Source organism: Mugil cephalus, chromosome 8, assembly GCF_022458985.1.
Source record: "Mugil cephalus isolate CIBA_MC_2020 chromosome 8, CIBA_Mcephalus_1.1, whole genome shotgun sequence".
Classification (NCBI taxonomy): domain Eukaryota; kingdom Metazoa; phylum Chordata; class Actinopteri; order Mugiliformes; family Mugilidae; genus Mugil; species Mugil cephalus.
In genome coordinates, this window is record NC_061777.1 from 2,133,338 (window position 1) to 2,146,103 (window position 12,766).

Below are 12,766 nucleotides of genomic sequence, written 5' to 3' on the forward strand. Positions count from 1 at the left end.
ATGTGGGAAGTTTTACCTCCTCTCACAAAATAGTTGCTGCTCCTTCTGTTTACCTTGTAAATCTTGTGTGTGACCTGACTGGACAGTGTGGAGGTTAATAGACTGTTAAAGGTGGCTTTTGGAATTTTACTAGCTTCTCGCCAAGGTGAGAGAAGAAACAATCCGATGCACAGGCTGCAGCAGCTCCAGAAAACGCCGGTGACTCTGAGCAGTGTGTGTTTTAACACCGGAGTGACAGTCTATAGAAAAATCACCTCGACACGAAGTCACTCAACCTCGTTTCTGCAGCAGCTTTTTAAAACTGTGCAGAATGTGTCACTAAAGCTTTAACAACAACAGCTCATAAATTCAGCTGATCTAAAAGTGCAGAGCTTCATTTGAGTTTGCATAAAGATGGAAGACCTGAAGGTTTTCAGTGCAAAATAATTATATCTGTTAATGGACAATAAATGTGGAGAAATAAAAATGCAAAAAAGCAACTAACACTAGTGTTTGTAACAGAAACACAGACACACAAACGACCCAAATGCTTCAGTGATCAGGTTAAAACTCCACAAATGTCAGCACTGACTGCACAGAGAGTTCTTTGTTACCGGGACACGATTGAGTTTCATGCTAGTTGGTTTAAAAGAGGAACAATCTCCCGCATCCCTCAGTTTGATGCTTAAAAACGTTTAAAAGCCAAACTCTCAGCTAGAGAACAAAACCCTGTGGCGCTAGTTCTGACTTTCATTGTTTGACTTGAGTTTTGTTCTTCATGCTGACGTGTTTTTTTTTTTTTTTTTTACTGTAATTCCTGCAGCCTTTGTAGTTTTTCCATCTCGGTGCAGAATCACGTTTCTCTTTGTGTCAGTGCCAGTTTCAGTTTAAATCAAAGCACGAACAGGAAACACATTTTGAACACTGTTCTTTATTGACACTGTGCAGCCGCTTTGGTTGATTCATTTATTTTTAGGATAAAAAACTACAAACCGATTCTCCCGCTGGTTTAGAAAAGGCTACTGCAGGTTTCTCTGCAACATGTATAAAACCAAGAAGTTCAACAGTAATGACAAATATTTGCTTTTAATGCTAAAAGTTGGATGAAGTGAAGCTAAAGCTAGCAGCTTGTTAGCATAAACACTTAAACACACAGACAAGATATAACAGCTTCACAGGCTAGCTGCACGCCCTTTGTTTCCAGTCTCGATGCTAAGCTAAACTGTGCTAACTAGCTTTGTCTCATCTAACTCGTAGCATAGACAGCAAAGAAATCTGTGCTGCCATCTTGAATGTTTTTAACATGTTGATGATCTCAGAGTGAAACTCCTTTTCATCACGAAAGAAGATGAAAGTCCACGGGAAACAGAAGAAAGTCATGATTTACTGCAAATGTCAGGAAAATCTGAATAACGAAGCTTTAGTGAACACATGAAGAAAAGTGATTTGCTTCGAAAACGTAATGAAATTCTCAAATAGGACTTTATATCTGAATGATGGACAGAACAGTGCAACATGTTGAATCAACTGATAAACTTAATGTGGTAAAACCTTGAGAGTTGACTAAAAAATAAGAATAGATTAAGTGAAGAAGAAAACTACATTTTCAGTTCTTTTTTTTTAGTATAAATTTGTTAATCTGCAGCCTTTAAAAAACACAAAGTATGAATGATGAGAGTTTGATCTCTGGTCAGTGTTGGGCACGTTGGATTTAAGGGAAACTTCCGTCTCGTTAGCTCATTTCTTGCGCTCCTCGATCTGCTCCACCTCGCTGGACTCGTCCACCACTTTCCCGTTGATCATGGTCTGAGTGACGACTTTTACGATCTTCCTGGTTCTCACGTCAGGTTCTTCTGTGACACGGAGAGAAAAACAGGACAGCGATAAGTATCATTAACAGTGTCATAAAACAAATGAGGACGCCACGTTCAGGATGTGTTTTCACGTCTTTGTTCAGCAAAAAATTCTCATTGTGAGCGAATGATCCTGTTCAAGTATCAAGTACAAGCAAATAAAAGTATCTGGAAACTTAGGGGAGGATTTCATGTTCCTGCAGAAAAAAAAACAACAGCAGAGTAGTTTATATTTTAAAAAAAGAAGATGCACAGAGGCATCCTTTTCCATTCACACTGTCCTCCAACTTCTAGCCTTCAGGTTTGACACTTGATTCCTAAACATGATACGATTAAGACTCGAAAACACGAGAACCTAACACGTAGAGTCCTCGTCGCTCGTAGCTGTGGGTCTTTAACGGCACTGAATAAAAATAATCTTAACTTACTTTTGGGAGGCGGAGGCGTTTCTTTCACCCTGTAGAACAAAATAAAACAAGGTCATAAAAAATGAATGGATTTCTGGTAACTTTTACCAGAGTAAGATTAGCTGTGACCACCTGTTTCCAGTCCTTATGCTAAGCTAAGCTAACCAACTCCAACAGCTCTAGTGTTTTTATTTACTGACTAGTATTTTATTGCTGATTCTTCCTTTAAATGAATGCACAAACATAACCGTCGTCCTTACACTTCCTCTCCTTCCAGCAGCCTCCTGTAGGTGGCGATCTCCATCTCCAGGTTCTGCTTGATGCGCAGCAGCTGTTCGTACTCGGTCTTGTTGCGCTGCATGTCCAAGCGCAGCTGAGACAGTTCGTCCTCCAGCTGCGTCAGCGTGGCCTGAAGACGGTCCATCTCCACGGAGTATTTATGTCCCGTCTCTCCCAGGTTTCCCTCCAGGACGGAGACCTGTTGTTAGCGCGACAAACACGTCAAACCTCAGCAACGAGAACGTCACGTATGTCAACAAGAACCGAGGTCAAAGGGCGAGATCTCAGAAAAAAGTCTCATCTAAGTACTTTACTAGGTTATTTTACCTGCTGACTTTTTACTTACTGACACATATTTAAACATTGGACAGTAAAGTATATAATTCGTTAGCATTTAGCAGCAAAAATTGTCCTTGAATGGATCTTTCTTGTGTTTTTAAGTCCAGTTGCAATCCTACAAATTATGGTTTAAGATTTGAATGTGTTTTTTTTTTTTTCCCAAAATGTGGACAACTTTAATGGTTCACATATATAAGCTTAATATTATATATTATTATACACATTTATTAAGCTTAAAAACCGAATAACTGTTCTCCTCCTCCACACTAGGGGGCGATACGTGTCTTTTCAGCGGGTTAATACCACGTTAATACGGCCCGATTTCCGGGTTGACCTATTACGTGCTATGATAAACTAGAGTCGTTCATGTGTCAGACCGACATTTAAACAACAACCAGACGGATAATAGTACATTTTTTAATCATGTACGTAATGTTCGCGCTACTTCTGGTGCAGGTAAGATCCGCGCTGTCCCTCAGACGGCTCCGTTTCCCTTCTTCTTCTTCTACGCTTTCTTGGACGTTTTTGTTCCGGGGTCAGCGGTGGTGGAGCATGCGCACACGCATTATCCGATTGAAAACTCCGATTCAATCGTATTATCTGTGTGTCTCAATCTGATAATGAGAACTCTGATTTTAATCGGAGTAACGTGTTTACATGCACTTAAATTATCTTGTTTTAGTCCGATTAAGGCAATAATTAGATTTTTTCACGTGCATGTAAACGCACTGAGTGAGAAAAAGTCCGATCAGTATTTAGTCTAAAGACGACGTATAAACTAAGTGTAATAACTGAAAGTTGATGAAAATGTACCGAGTTCTTAACAACTAAAACTATGAAAGATAAAAATGACTAAAATGTGACTAAAACGTGTTAAAACTGCACTTTCTTTGAAGTAAAGTAAAGAGAGACCGCACTTCAGTCACGTTTTGATGTTTAAAGCTGCAGTAATATATTTTTTGACACAAGGGGGCAGAATAGAACAGTTACACAGATCCATCCATTAGAAATACATCGGTACTCTCCTTTTACCTCTGTTTGGTTTTGATATTAGTTCATTTAGCTGCTAAATGATTGCAGGGCCCATAGTGAATGGTGCGTTTATCACACTTTTATTTCTTTTATTTTTTTTGCAACAGTTGGACGACTAACAGCTGTAAAAACACAGCACAACAAAACAAATAGCTTAAAAACAGGAAGTACATGAGCATATTTTAAAGTCCGGCTTTAAATCCCTTTAAATAGTCGCAACATGTAACAGCTGGTTACTGACGCAGCGTCACCGCCGTCAGGTCATATGTCGACGCTTGTGGCACAGTTTTATTTCCTGGTGTTCTCACTCTCTCATGACACAGACACGAGAGTCTCTCTGCATTCAGGGATGTTTGTTCACTGTCGGGTTGAGCAAACATCCCCGAGCTTTGTTTGCTCACACTGAAAACCTCACGCTGTCTGATCTGCGCTCACATGCAGACAAAGCCGCCGGCTTCCTTTCTCTGCGTCTGATGCCTCGTCACACTGATTGATTTTAGGAGGAATTTACTACTGTCGTTTTCTGTCGACAGTATCAGTGTGGTGCACATGAGATACCTGTTTGCGAAGGTTATCGAGCTCGACCTCCAGAGCCTGCAGGAAACGCCGCCTCTCGCCGAGTTCGCCTTGGGCGCAACGCAGCGCCTCGTTGCTTTCTTTGACCTCCGACTGCACGGCCTCTAACTACAGACACACATCAGGGCAAATGCAAAGTATTAAACAGCAAATCACATAAACGGGAGAGGATTAGGGCCACTCAAAATACATGAAGGTAGTTAATCTCAGAATTCAGATTTTTTTTTCTCAGAATTCTCACTTTAATCTCAGAATTTTGATTTTGTTTTCTCAGAATTCTCACTTTAATCTCAGAATTTTGATTTAGTTTTCTCAGGATTCCTATTTTTTTCTGAGAATTCTGACTTTAATCTCAGAAATGAAATTTTTTTTTCTCAAAATTCTGATTTTTTTCTCAGAATTGTTTTTTTTTCCTCAGAATTCTCACTTTAATCTCAGAATTTTGATTTTGTTTTCTCAGGATTTCTATGTTTTTCTGAGAATTCTGACTTTAATCTCAGAAATCAAATTTTTTTTCTCAAAATTCTGATTTTTTTTCTCAGAACTGTTTTTTTTCTCTCAGAATTCTCACTCTAATCTCAGAATTTTGATTTTGTTTTCTCAGAATTCTCACTTTAATCTCAGAATTTTGATTTTGTTTTCTCAGGATTCCTATTTTTTTCCTGAGAATTCTGACTTTAATCTCAGAAATCAATTTTTTTTTCTCAAAATTCTGATTTTTTTCTCAGAATTGTTTTTTTTTCCTCAGAATTCTGACATTAATCTCAGAATTAGGATTTTTTTTCTGAGAATTCTGTTGTTTTTTTTTGTTTTTTCAGAACTTTTAACAGACATTAATCTCATGGTGATTGGTTAAAACTTCCACCCTATTTACCTGTAGCATCTCGCCTTAATCTCAGAATTCTGATATTTAAATTAAAACAAAAAGAAACACTCATTCACTCTAACAACATTTTTTTTTTCCAGTGGCCCTAATCCTCTTCCGTACACATATATATACATATAGACATGATGTGAGAATAAAGAAGCGACTGGTGTGATGAGTCACCTTCTTCAGGTACCAGGCCTCGGCCTCCTCCTTGTTCTTGCGGGCGATGCCCTCGTACTGGACCCTGAGCTCGGCCATGATGGCGCCGAGGTCGGGGCCCTGAGCCGCGTCCACCTCCACGTTCACCTGCTCGTTGGCCAGACGTGACTTCAAGGAGCTCATCTCCTGCACGAGGAGAGAATAAACACAGGGTTAAATCTTTTCCTTAACTGACCCTTTTCCTTCCCAGTTCATCTGCACGTACGCAGTTTCCAATGAGACTATTTGCATTTGCATTGAAATCCATGGTTAATGTTTACAAAGCTGCAGGACACGTTCACGTATTATCTGTAAAATAAGTTGCGAACAAAACACGGAAGAGATATTTGCCTCCTGTAATTAATCTTCTGGTCCACACAGGGTGTGGTGAGATGTGTTTTTAATGCTTCGTGCTGTTTAGCGAGCTAACGCGTGAGAAGGCAGATCACATCTTTTTTACTCCGTTCTTTTACTTATTATATTAATATTTATTTGTTTTTTTGTCTTTTTGATTGATGATAAAACATACTCCGGTTTTTATTTTGCAATTAAAACATACTTAAAAAAAGGAGCTTTAATTGTTTCTGATAATGTTGAAATAGTTGCTTGTACCTTTTATCAGCTGTGTCTTAAAAATAAAATGCATGTGAACATTTTTAGCGATTAATGGTCAGGCATCAAATCACACTCTATTTACTCTATTTACTCTAGTTTTTTATGAATTACATGCAGCTCAAACACAATTAATTCCTGCTCTCTAGGAGCCTGTGCAGCAGTTTTATATCTTATTTCATAACCTTTTATTAAATTTTATTACACGTTTCAATGCGTCGCAGTTAATAGCTCTGCAGAAACATATATGATATAACTAAATAAATGAACGTGGTCAAATAATAATTACGCCAATCAAAAACAAATTAAAGTCACAGTCAACATCCTGGTCACTCACCACACCTGACTGTCTAAACACACTCACAGTCTTTGTAGCGGGATGGGATCAAATACTCCTCTGTTGTGTGTTGTGGGTGTTATCTGGCCGTCTCGCCATGGTTACGAGGACAAAGGGCGTGTCCGTGCACTTTAACATTATCGTGTTTCGTGCTCTGAACGCTGTCAGACCTCGGGCCTTATTGTCAGACACTCCCTGAACAGAGCGGCTGAGTTTGTGACGGGAGCTGATCGTGTGTGTGTGGTGGGATCTGACCTCCTCGTGGTTCTTCTTCAGGAAGTACAGCTCCTCCTTCAGGCTGTCCAGGTCTCCCCGCAGGGTGCCGATGATCTGGTCGTGGTCCGACTTCGCCCTCCTCAGAGCCTGACAGTCCCTCTCCACCGACTGGCACAGGGCGGCCTCCGCCTCCCACCTGAAGCCGGAACAACGCCGGAGGTTAACGGGATGAGATGAGAGGAGTCGTTTTAGTCAGAACAGCAAAGTCATGGGGCGTGGTCTTAATAACTTCATATAATAAGAGGAACATGTGTAACTCTAGACTGAAATGAATCCAGAATAAACCAAAGGAGTCATTTTACAGTTGCACCAAAGACCAAGTATAAAAAAAACAACCTCTGTGTTTTCACTGATCCTCCAAACTTAACTATGACATCAGGAAAGTAACTAGAGAATCACTTCATCACACACACAGACACAGAAATAATTAATTCATGCTTTTATCTTCAGCCGATTAAACTGTCACGATGCTCTTCTGTCTGGTTTAACCCAGAAAGCGACGTTTAAGTTGCAGCATGCGTTATTTATCTGACATGCTTAAAATCTGTGTCTGTCTAAAATCCTCAGGCTCAGATCTACTAAATTTTTCCAAAGGTTTCAGCCAAAAGACATAAACTCTGGATCAGTCCACCTGAGGGTTTCAGGTCTCTTCAGACAAAATCTCAAGACACATCTAATAAACCTGCTTTTGCTTTAAATGTGTTTTTATGTGCATATGTTTTTTTTTTTTATTAGCCTTTTTATCATTATGCATGATTTTTTTATTATTTCTTATTTTTATTAGGTTTTTGTCATTATTCATGCGCTTAATTTTCTTATTTTTTAATATTTTTTTATATTATTCATACTTTTAATTTTCTATTTTTTCGTATTATTAATTTTTATTAATATTTTTATAGAAAAAATAAATTTTATTATTACTTTTTATTTTGCGTGTTTTTATTAGACTTTTATTTATTATTCTTCATCCTTTTATTTTTTTTCATTTTTTGTTTTAGTTTTTTATTATTAGTCCTGCTTTTATTTTGCATGTTTTTATTAGTCATTTTATATACATTATCCTGTTTTTATGTTGTATTTCTATGAAATGTCTTTTCGATGCATGATTTTATGCATGAATTGCGCTATTTAAATAAAGTGTAATATTATGAATCCAATGTATTTGAATTTATCATAACTTTTAACCAGTTTTCCATCTGAATCTCAATATTCTACTTGAATATTGAGATTCTAAGAATCTAAGAGTCACATAAACAGAAATGCTCCTTGCGTATTGACCCTCTTCATGTCAGATCCTCATGCACTTTGCTGCTAATATCATAAATCACTGTCAATTGATGTATCGCTCCTTCACATCAGGCCACTGAACAAACCATCGACACACTGTGAAAACCTCCAGCCGTGGGCGTCTCTTGACTCTGCCCCCCCCCCCTCCCCGTCGCCTCCATCCCACCGACCGTGAGCTCCTCAGGAAACGAACCAGGAGTCCGTGGTGATTTCACTCAGTGGCTCGTTGTGACGGTCGAGCACCGTGGGAAAACGGAGGCTCTTGTTTTCGCGGCCTGACAGGAAGGTCGTTTATTCACATTTCTCTGCAGTCTGACGCTCAGCTGCGAAAAAACACACTCAGGAGAGGAACGTCTGCGTGACACTCACTTGACCCTGAAGTCGTCGGCGGCCAGTTTGGCGTTGTCAATCTCCAGCATGATGCGGGCGTTTTCCAGGGTCTTCTTTCTCACCTGGGGGGGGGGGGGGAGGAGGGGGCGGAGTTATCAAGATCATATGAGAAACTTTAACGTTTTTATGCTGTGACCTGGATGCATCATCATAGTGTGACCTCCTTAGACCCCGTGTCCTCATATGGGGACGTTAAGCTTTAGGTTTGTGGCAGTTTCTTATTCTGCTTCATTTAGACTTTTATCTTCATAACTTAGACACTTTCTCCGAGGTGTTTGGGATCAGTAGGACCCAAGAAGTTTAAAAAACTAAGCATCATCTTTGAACAGGAAGTAGTTTTAAAGGACAAAAAATGTCCTCATGTGTGGACACCAGGATTATTTCACTGTATAAAGCAATAAATGTGTAAGAAATTATAAAAGTGTTTATTTAAATTCCTGAAAAATGGTTATTCAAAAACAGAATTACAAATTCCAACATAGGCTTTTTATTATTCTTCATGCTTTTATTTTGTTATTTTTTTTAAATTATTTTTTACTATTATTTATGCTTTTATTTTGTTATTTTTTTATTACTTTTTTTCTTGTTTTTTATTATTTGTTTTACTATTATTCATTCTTTTATTTTTCTTGTTTTGTGTTATTTTTTACTATTATTCATGCTTTTACTTTGCTTGTTTTTTATTATTTTATACCATTATTCATGCTTTTATTTTGCTTGTTTTTATTACTTTTTTATTATTATTTATGCTTTGATTTTTCTTGTTTTTTATTATTTTTTATTATTATTCATTCTTTTATTTTGTTATTTTTTTAATAATTTTTTACTATTATTCATGCTTTTATTTTGCTTGTTTTTATTACTTTTTTATTATTATTCATGCTTTTATTTTTCTTGTTTTTATTACTTTTTTATTATTATTCAAGCTTTTATTTAGTTATTTTTTAAATAATTTTTTACTATTCAATCTTTTATTTTGCTTGTTTTTATTACTTTTTTATTATTATTCATGCTTTTATTTTGCTTGATTTTTATATTTTTTATTATTATTCATGCTTTTATTTTGCTTGTTTTTTATTATTTTACACTATTATTCATACTTTTATTTTGCTTGTTTTTTTTTATTATTTTTTACTATTATTCATGCTTTTATTTTTCTTGTTTTTTTTGGTTTTTTTACTATTATTCATGCTTTTATTTTGCTTGATTTTTATATTTTTTATTATTATTCATGCTTTTATTTTGCTTGTTTTTTTTTATTATTTTTTACTATTATTCATGCTTTTATTTTTCTTGGGTTTTTTTTTTTTTTTTTTTACTATTATTCATGCTTTTATTTTGTATGTTTTTTTGATTATTTTTTTACTATTATTCATGCTTTTATTTTTGCTTGTCTTTTATGAGGTTTTGTGCCTTGTACCACAAACCTAAAACCTAACGTCCCCACACGAGGACGCAGGGTCTCAAGCCTGCACCGACCTCCTGCCCGATGGCGTGCGCCTGCGCCATCATGCCCTCGATGTCGTGGCCCTTCGGCGTCTTCTCCAGCATGACCTGCTTGATCTTCGTCTCCAGCTCGGCGTTGGACCTCTCCAGGGAGCGCACCTTGTCCAGGTAGTTGGCCAGCCGGTCGTTCAGACACTGCATGGTCTCCTTCTCGCTGGCGCCCACGCCGAGCCCGTTCAGGGACAGGCCGGAGCCCAGCATGTTGAGGCCGTTGCCCACGGAGACGGAGCGGGACAGGGACAGCGAGGACGTGGAGGTCTTCGGGCGGAAGCTGCGGCCGCTGTCGCGCACGGAGACGCTGGAGAAGGACGGCTGACGCACCGAGTAGCTGCGCGTGGAGAGGGTGGAGGCCATGGTGTCTGCAGGAGATTCAGATTTAACGTCGTATATTAGATGCTCAGTCATGTGTTATATGTGTAAAGATATAATACATGATAGAAAATCTGAATTTGACTTTAAATGCTGCATGGTGCATGCAAACTTTTGCCCCATTGTCTCTGTTTGACAAAATTAAATGCATCTTCTCAACTAATTACTATTTACTGCACAGATCGACAGCCCCTAGAGGTTCCGTGGAGGTACTGCAGGGCGGGGAGTCACAAAATATTTGGTTGATTAGACAATTTTTATACATATTTTTATAATTTTCCCCCACAAATTTAAATTTCTTTAACCCTCAGGAATCCGGTTAATTTACTGCTCTCTTGTAACCTTAGTGAAGGTTTCTTTCTGCAGGTCAATGATCCCCAAACAGAAGATTAAGTAGCTACTATATGTGTTCTATATTAAACTAGTGCTATTTATAAATATACAGTATTATCATCATGTTGCATTCAATATTAAGTTATTCAGTTAATCAAGTTCAAACTAACCATAACTAAATGTGAATCTTTGCCATTCTGGCCTCAGGAGAAGCTAACAGTGCTAACAGTTAGCTTCTCCTCTGCTAATATCACAGAGTGCGTCTGAGATTTCGCCTGGTTACTGAACAGGCTCTCGGCCAAGAGTCAGTGTAACATACGGCCTTGTGATTGGCTCACTGGCGATAGGGGCGGGGCCTACTGTGTGCAGGAAGCTTAGATTGACAGGTTTCAGCTAGCGCTGACTAAAAGATAACGTCTTCTGGCTCCATTTATCCCTTTACTGAAATACGTTAATGTGCATTTAAAGAAATTTAAATTTTTGATGGAGAACTTGTGCATATAAATCTAAACAGCCTGTTGAAGAATTTCTGCCTTAGCAGACAAACACGTCCACGTCCAACTGATTAATATTTTTAATATCATTTATAAGATAAATCTCTTGAACCACTTCAGCAGTTTTACAAAAATTACAAAAAATCAATCCTTTTGATGATATTTAACCCTTCAAATGCCAGTTAAATGGGGTTAAAGTCTAGAGACTGAGCCACGGTTCAAGCTTCTCATCTTGTTTTTATCCTGACGTTGTTCTGGTTTAGCTTAGACTAAACTTTAAAGAGTCCTGACCAACTAAACCAGAAGACTTTGAGATTATGTGAACAGATATACAGTTAGATGTGTTTATATTTGGGGCAGTTGCACGGCCACGTTACTGTTTCATGTTAGAAACAAAAAACATGAATATTTGAACCTGTGTTTTATCTGAATAGCTTAGTATCAAATGTAAAATGTTAATAATAATAAATAGAACTAGGCCGTAGAAGCACATTTATGTCAAATTATGTGTCAGAGAAACACAAGTTTAATCTACACTTGAACTTTCTACATTATTTTTCAGTGTGAACCAGTTTTCTGCAGCCAGAGGAAACAGAACTCGGCCTAAATGAGCTTTGGTTAGAGATTAAAACACTAAAAACTGATGATGGTTTGATTTGATCTAAAAGACGAAGGAAAGAGGAGACGTGTACTTACCTGGAGCTCAGTCGTGCAGCAGCTCGTCTCTGTCGGGTTTTAGTTATTGATGGTGAGAGCGGCCGGTGTTTCAGGACCAGATTTTACAGGTGAGTCCGGCTGCAGAGGCAAAGCGCTGTGTTTGTCGGGGCGGGAGGAGGAGGAGGAGGAGGAGGAGCCACCGGTGTCACCTGACACCTCCATGAGGAGAGGAAAGGAAAAGAAAAATAACTAGAGGTGCGTATTTAAATCTTTTATTTATTTTACCGTCATGCTTCCTTTTCTGCAGAAGATGAAACGAGTTCATTTGACTTTTTCTGTGATTTCTTTCCAACTTATCCTCAGTGTGTCGTGACTAAAAGCAAAATATACAACACAGGACAAAAGTTTGGAAGCAAGATCAAATTCATACATAAAAGAGGAGAGTTTCAACGTGATTATTATATAAAGAGTAACTTACCCGAAGACATTTTTACTGTAATTATCAGGTTTTTTTTTTTTAACCTCCTCTGAATTTAACAGCAGGGACATTTGTTTTCAGACTCTCAGAAGCCACAGAGTTAAAGGGAATAATGCAAATGCTGATTTGTTTTTGTGACTCTTGCAAATCTTACTGACGAAGCCCTTCTCCTTCAGCTATGAACGAAGGAGGAGGAAAATGGTTCATATGAATAAAAATAAAGTCTGATCATGTGGAGGATAAATCCCAGATCAGTGCTGGTTTATAAGAAAGAGACTTGAAGCTGCTTCTAAATAATAGTTCTGTCAGAATAAAGTTAGTTGTAATATTATAGCAGCTAAAACGTTAAAGATAAATTGATAAAAACTCCTCCTCTGGTCTCGGTCTGACCTGGAAACAGTATCGAGGGTGGAGCGGTGTGAGGACACCCCCCCAGAGAAACCAGAGGAAACAATGGCAGAAGAGAAAGAAAAGAAAGTGAAGACCCCTGAGAAAT

The 12,766-nt window shown here is 38.1% G+C and overlaps 1 protein-coding gene across 1 annotated transcript; it reads right to left on the bottom strand.

The window, feature by feature from the left end:
* Positions 1 to 890: 890 nt before the first annotated feature.
* krt1-c5 (keratin, type 1, gene c5) lies at positions 891 to 11,957 on the bottom strand. The gene is made up of 9 exons (XM_047590910.1): positions 11,832 to 11,957; positions 9,913 to 10,298; positions 8,413 to 8,495; positions 6,736 to 6,892; positions 5,514 to 5,678; positions 4,448 to 4,573; positions 2,500 to 2,717; positions 2,261 to 2,289; positions 891 to 1,832 (listed from the first exon to the last, which is right to left on the bottom strand). The coding sequence occupies exons 2-9, from the start codon at positions 10,291 to 10,293 to the stop codon at positions 1,717 to 1,719; spliced, it is 1,275 nt and encodes a 424-aa protein (XP_047446866.1). The 5' UTR covers positions 10,294 to 10,298; positions 11,832 to 11,957; the 3' UTR covers positions 891 to 1,716.
* Positions 11,958 to 12,766: the final 809 nt, after the last annotated feature.

What these genes read in the sequence shown, in the direction of transcription:
- krt1-c5 (XM_047590910.1), bottom strand. Translation starts at nt 10,293, where the DNA reads ATGGCCTCCACCCTCTCCACGCGCAGCTACTCGGTGCGTCAGCCGTCC. An exon ending in CGCACGCCATCGGGCAGGAG is followed by an intron (nt 8,496 to 9,912) that starts GTCGGTGCAGGC and finishes CCCCCCCCCCAG; the next exon opens with GTGAGAAAGAAGACCCTGGA. An exon ending in CTGCTGGAAGGAGAGGAAGT is followed by an intron (nt 2,290 to 2,499) that starts GTAAGGACGACG and finishes TTTGTTCTACAG; the next exon opens with GGTGAAAGAAACGCCTCCGC.